Here is a 6,263-nt window from a genome sequence, read left to right as displayed (position 1 = left end):
AAAATCAAAGGTAGACAAAAGTGCTGGAGAAACTCAGCGGGTGCAGCAGCATCTATGGAGCGAAGGAAATAGGCAACGTTTGCCTATTTCCTTCGCTCCATGCAAAGTGTTGAACAATCTCCACTATAGGAAATAGGCAACGTTTCGGGCCGAAACCCAGAAGGGTTTCGGCCCGAAACGTTGCCTATTTCCTTCGCTGCATAGATGCTGCTGCACCCGGTGAGTTTCTCCAGCACTTTTGTCCACTTTCTGACTATTATTCCCTTTGCCCACTTTCCCCCAGTCACTGACACTTAACGGCTAATATCCTGAATTTTCCACCTGTTTCTGGATTGGTGCTGTTATATATAATCCAAATTTCTTTGGCGATAAATAAAGGGCTTAAACCCTGGATGAGCAAATTCCACCTGTTCCTCATCTGTGCTGGAGTTTCCAGCGCTGAATAGTGTCTCGATCTATCTCTGCATCTTTGTTTAAATGAATCTTCGACAAGCGGGGTGATTTATGTTTTCAGGAGGCGAGCTGCAAAAACCAGAGGTGTTCGTTACTGCTGGGGCACAAGTCCACCTGATGCTGATGTCTGAGTCTGTATAAACATAGACTTCATGCAGCCAGAGACACAGCTGTAATGTTTCACAGAAACGGATTACAAAACGCAGGAATGCAGGACTTCGTATGTGCATGACCAGCATGTTGCCTGGGTTTCAACAACTAAGTTACAGAGAAAGGTTGAACAAGATAGGTCTTTATTCTTTGGAGCGCAGAAGGTTAAGGGGGGGGACTTGATAGAGGTCTTTAAAATTATGAGAGGGATAGACAGAGTTGACGTGGATAAGCTTTTCCCATTGAGAGTCGGGAAGATTCAAACAAGAGGACATGATTTGAGAATTAAGGGACAAAAGTTTAGGGGGACACATAGAAACATAGAAGACAGGTGCAGGAGTAGGCCATTCGGCCCTTCTCTCCAGAGATGCTGCCTGTCCCGCTGAGTTACTCCAGCACTCTGTGTCTATTGTGTTTAAGAAGGAACTGCAGATGCTGGAAAATCGAAGGTCGACAAAAGTGCTGGAGAAACACAGCGGGTGCAGCAGCATCTATGGGGAGAAGGAAATAGGCAACGTTTCGGGACGAAACCCTTCCGGGTTTCGGCCCAAAACTTTGCCTATTTCCTATAGTGGAGATTGTTCAACTCTTTGCATGGAGTGAAGGAAATAGGCAAACGTTGCCTATTTCCTTCGCTCCATAGATGCTGCTGCACCCGCTGAGTTTCTCCAGCACTTTTTTCAACTTTGTGACTATGCACCGCCATTCAATATGATCATGGCTGATCATCCAACTCAGTATCCTGTACCTGCCTTCTCTCCACACCCCCTGATCCCTTTAGCCACAAGGGCCACATCTAACTCCCTCTTAAATATAGCCAATGAACTGGCCTCAACTGCCTTCTGTGGCAGAGATTCACCACTCTCTGTGTGAAAAATGATTTTCTCATCTCAGTCCTAAAGGATTTCCCCTTTATCCTTAAACTGTGACCCCTTGTCCTGGACTTCCCCAACATCGGGAACAATCTTCCTGCATCTAGCCTGTCCAACCCCTTAAGAATTTTGTAAGTTTCTATAAGATCCCCCCTCAATCTTCTAAATTCTAGCGAGTACAAACCGAGTCTATCCAGTCTTTCTTCATATGAAAGTCCTGACATCCCAGGAATCAGTCTGGTGAACCTTCTCTGTACTCCCTCTATGGCAACATGAGGGGGAACTTCTTTTCTCAGAGAGTGGTAGCTGTGTGGAATGAGCTTCCGGTGGAAGTGGTGGAGGCAGGTTTGATTTTATCATTTAAAAATAAATTGGATAGGTATATGGACGGGAAAGGAATGGAGGGTTATGGTCTGAGTGCAGGTAGATGGGACTAGGTGAGAGTAAGTGTTCGCCACGGGCTAGAAGGGCCGAGATGGCCTGTTTCCGTGCTGTAATTGTTATATGAGTTTCTACTGATCTTCCTTTGACTCCCGCCACGACACTGTCGCCCGAATAAAGTTGGTGGATCACATGAATCCACGCACAACATGACAGCTTTAAAGATACAGCGGGCAAACAGGCCCTTCGGCCCACCGAGTCCGTGCCGACCAGCGATCACCCCGTACACTAACACTATCCTACACACACAAGAGGGACAAGTTACACATACACCAAGCCGATTTACCGGCAATCCCGCACGTCCTTGGAGTGTGGGAGGAAACCGGAGCACCCGGAGAAAACCCGCAGGGAGAACGTGCAAACTCTGCACAGACAGCACCCGTAGTCAGGATGGAACCCGGGTCTCTGGCGCTGTGAAGCAGCAACTCTACCGCTGTGCCACCGTGTCGCCCTAAGATTAGCACAAATGTTTTAAAAATCAAATGTCACGTGTGTGTAATCAGCATATGTAATGGCAATGGAACAATTACATTGTGAGTTGCAGCAGCATAACATGCCTGTAAGCTCAGAGAACGAGGGATGGGACTGGTCATTTTCCCTAACTTCAGGTAGCCCCGGCATTCCCCCTCTCTCTCCATCCCTCCCCCCACCTAAGTCGCACCAGCTTCTCGTTTTCACCCAACAAACAGCCAACAATGGCCTGTTTAATTTATCATCATTCATTGTTCTTTATCTGTCTAAATCATCGTCTATATCTCTCCTTTCCCTTCTCCCCCTAGCCGGTCGGAAGAAGGGTCTCGACCCGAAACGTCACCCCACCCGTTCCTTATCTCCAGAGATGCTGCCTGTCCCGCTGAGTTACGCCAGCATTTTATAGTGTCTATCTTGGGTTGAAACCAGCGTCTGCAGTTCCTTCCTACACTGTTCATTGCCTGCCTTGCTTCACACAGGGGAGCTGAGCGAGAAACAAAAGGTGGAACTGGAACAAAGCCACGAGCTGGCTCGGAGCCAGGTACGGGAGGTGAGCACTCTGCGGCAACAGCTGGCCAGGATGTCCCAGCTCGTAGACAAGAAAAACGAAGAGTTACAAAGTCAGAACGCTGAGCTCAGGTAAGCGACTGAAGAAGGTGGCTCGGCCCGAAACATCACCCATTCCATCTCTCCAGAGATGCTGCCTGTCCCGCTGAGCTTTCGCCAGCATTTTGTGTCTGTCTACGCGACTTTACACTTTAGAGGTACAGCTTGCAAACAGGCCCTTCGGCCCATCGAGTCCGTGCCGACCAGCGACCCCCGCACACTAGCACCATCCTACACACACTAGGGACAGTTTACATTTATACCGAGCCATTTAACCCACAAACCTGCACGTCTTTGGAGTGTGCGTGAAAACCAGGGCACCCGGAGAAAACCCACGCGGTCACAGAGAGAAAGTACAACCTCCTTCTAAACCCTTCCTGTCCATGTTCGAGTCCAAATGTCTTTTGAAGGAACTGCAGATGCTGGAAAAAATCGAAGGTAGAGAAAAATGCTGGAGAAACTCAGCGGGTGAGGCAGCATCTATGGAGCGAAGGAATGGGTGACGTTTCGGGTCGAGACCCTTCTTCAGACTGATGTGGGGGGGGGAGGAAGAGGCGGAGACAGTGGGCTGCGGGAGAACTGGGAAGGGGAGGGGAAGGAGGGAGAAATCAAGGACTACCCTAAAATTCTTAAGGGGTTGGACAGGCCAGATGCAGGAAGATTGTTCCCGATGTTGGGGAAGTCCAGGACAAGGGGTCACAGTTTAAGGATAAGGGGGAAATCTTTTAGGACCGAGATGAGAAAAAAAATTCACACAGAGAGTGGTGAATCTGTGGAATTCTCTGCCGCAGAAGGTAGTTGAGGCCAGTTCATTGGCTATATTTAAGAGGGAGTTAGTTGTGGCCCTTGTGGCTAAAGGGATCAGGGGGTATGGAGAGTAGGCAGGTACAGGATACTGAGTTGGATGATCAGCCATGATCATATTGAATGGTGTTGCAGGCTCGAAGGGCCGAATGGCCTACTCCTGCACCTATTTTCTATGTTTCTACCTGAAATTGGAGAAGTCAATGTTCATACCGCTGGGGTGTAAATATGTGGTGCTGCTCCTCCCAATTTGTGGCGGGACTCACTCTGGCCTTGGAGGAGGCCCTGGTTAACCTGGTTCCGTTTTCTTCCATCTGAACATCGCAATCTCACGCAGGGCGTGCACGGAGAAGCTGGAACATCAGAAGGCGGCCAAGAAGGAGAAGGACAAGCAGTGCAAGCAACTGCAGCAGGAGCTGAGTGAACGGGACAGCCAGCCGCACCAGGGACTCGTGCACACTGAGGTACAGTAAACCCAGTTGACAAACCTTTCATGTGGTGAGAAAGATCTGCACATGCTGGTAAAATCGAAGGAATTTGTGGAAGGACATTATTGCTATTGAGGGAGTGCAGCGTAGGTTTACAAGGTTAATTCCTGGGATGGCGGGACTGTCATATGCTGAGAGAATGGAGCGGCTGGGCTAGTGCACTCTGGAGTTTAGAAGGATGAGAGGGTATCTCATTGAAACATATAAGATTGTTAAGGGTTTGGACACGCTAGAGGCAGGAAACATGTTCCCGATGGTGGGGGAGCCCAGAAACAGGGGCCAGAGTTTAAGAATAAGGGGTAAGCCATTTAGAACGGAGATGAGGAAACACTTTTTCTCACAGAGAGTTGTGAGTCTGTGGAATTCTCTGTCTCAGAGGGCGGTGGAGGCAGGTTCTCTGGATGCTTTCAAGAGAGAGCTAGATAGGGCTCTTAAAAAATAGCGGGATCAGGGGATATGGGGAGAAGGCAGGAGAATTGGGTTGAGAGGGAGAGTTAGATCATCCATGATTGAATGGCGGAGTAGACTTGATGGGCCGAATGGTCTACCTCTACTCCTATCCCTTATGACCTTATTTTCCCCTCTTGCAGAAGCTGGGGCAGGAGCGCATAATTTAGGCTGTCGGTTCATTAAGATTCAGAGTCAGTGGCATCCTTTGGATGAGGTATTAAATAGAATCCACATTTGTGATCGTTATTTACATTGAACATGGGGCGGCACAGTGGCTTAGCGGTAGAGTTGCTGCCTCACAGCGCCAGAGACCCGGGTTCCATCCTGACTACGGGAGCTGCCTGTACGGAGTTTGCACGTTCTCCCCGTGACCTGCGTGGGTTTTTTCTCCGGGATCCCCGGTTTCCTCCCGCACTCCAAAGACCTGCAGGTTTGTAGGTTAATTGGCTTCAGTAAAATTGTACAATGCCCCTGGTGTGTGTAGGATAGTGTTAGTGTGCGGGGATCGCTGGTCGGTGCGGATTCGGTGGGCGAAGGGGCCTGTTTCCGCGCTGTATCTCTGAACTAAACTAAACTAAATAAGCTCTAGCATCTTGTTGAAATGGATGAGTTGTTTATTTATATTTATGTTCTTTGGGGGATCATTGCTGTGCCCAAGATGGCTGCCTGGTTGCTCAGGCAACAAGGCGAGTGTACTTGATAGTATTGGCTTTATATGAGGCAACATCGGACATCCTGGGGCGATGCGATAAATTGCTTTACTAATAGATTTTATTTTTCTTTCCTCTGTAGAAAATTAGATTAGATTAGACTTGAATCCAATTACTTTTCTCTCAGTTTCATTACCTTAGTTTAGTACGGAGACATGGCACAGAAACAGAGACATGGCCCACCTGGTCCGTGCCGACCAGCGATCACCTCGTATACTAGCACCATCCTACACACTAGGGACAATTTTTAATTTTAACCAAAGCCAATGGTCGTATAAAGCTGCACGTCTTTGGGGGAAACCGGAGCACCCGGAGAAAACCCACGCAGGTCACGGGGAGAACGTGCAAACTCCGTACAGACAGCACCCGTGGTCAGGATCGAACCCGGGTCTCTGGCGCTGTGAGGCACCTGCGCCACCGTGCTGCTGCTATATTCGCACTGATGCCTTGTTAATCGTTAAATCTTAAAGATTTGATAGGACGAAATTTAATAGAAAAGTTTAATAGAAAAGTGGAGGCAATTATTTGAGGAAACGGATTTTACTCCTGTACATAGGCCACAGACTCTGCACAGTATCTCGGTAGTCTTCCATTCTAAGACTGCGCATTGGCTTATTTAGTTATATCAAGTCAGATCAGCCATAAAAATTGACATTCTAACCAACTTAATTTACTTGTCAGCAATTAAATTTGGTAGTGAGTTGCTTCAGTCTGCAGAATCTCATAACATTATGTGTTGGCAGCAGAGAGGAAAGTTGATTTATTGTCCCCTCTGTGTAGGAGGGAACTGCAGATGCTGGTTTAAACCAAAGATAGAC

The 6,263-nt window shown here is 48.2% G+C and overlaps 1 protein-coding gene across 1 annotated transcript in view; it reads left to right on the top strand.

Moving 5' to 3' along the window:
* The window catches only part of LOC116990314 (forkhead-associated domain-containing protein 1-like), a 68,291-nt gene that overhangs the window by 34,648 nt on the left and 27,380 nt on the right, over positions 1-6,263 (top strand). Inside the window, exons 21-22 of the mRNA XM_033047822.1 lie at positions 2,867-3,026; positions 4,135-4,261. Coding sequence (XP_032903713.1) covers positions 2,867-3,026; positions 4,135-4,261 — 287 coding nt within the window. The remainder of the gene's footprint in view (positions 1-2,866; positions 3,027-4,134; positions 4,262-6,263) is intronic.

Source organism: Amblyraja radiata, chromosome 31 (assembly GCF_010909765.2).
Source record: "Amblyraja radiata isolate CabotCenter1 chromosome 31, sAmbRad1.1.pri, whole genome shotgun sequence".
NCBI classification, from domain to species: Eukaryota; Metazoa; Chordata; class Chondrichthyes; order Rajiformes; family Rajidae; genus Amblyraja; species Amblyraja radiata.
This window is presented reverse-complemented; position numbering and strand designations above follow the sequence as displayed.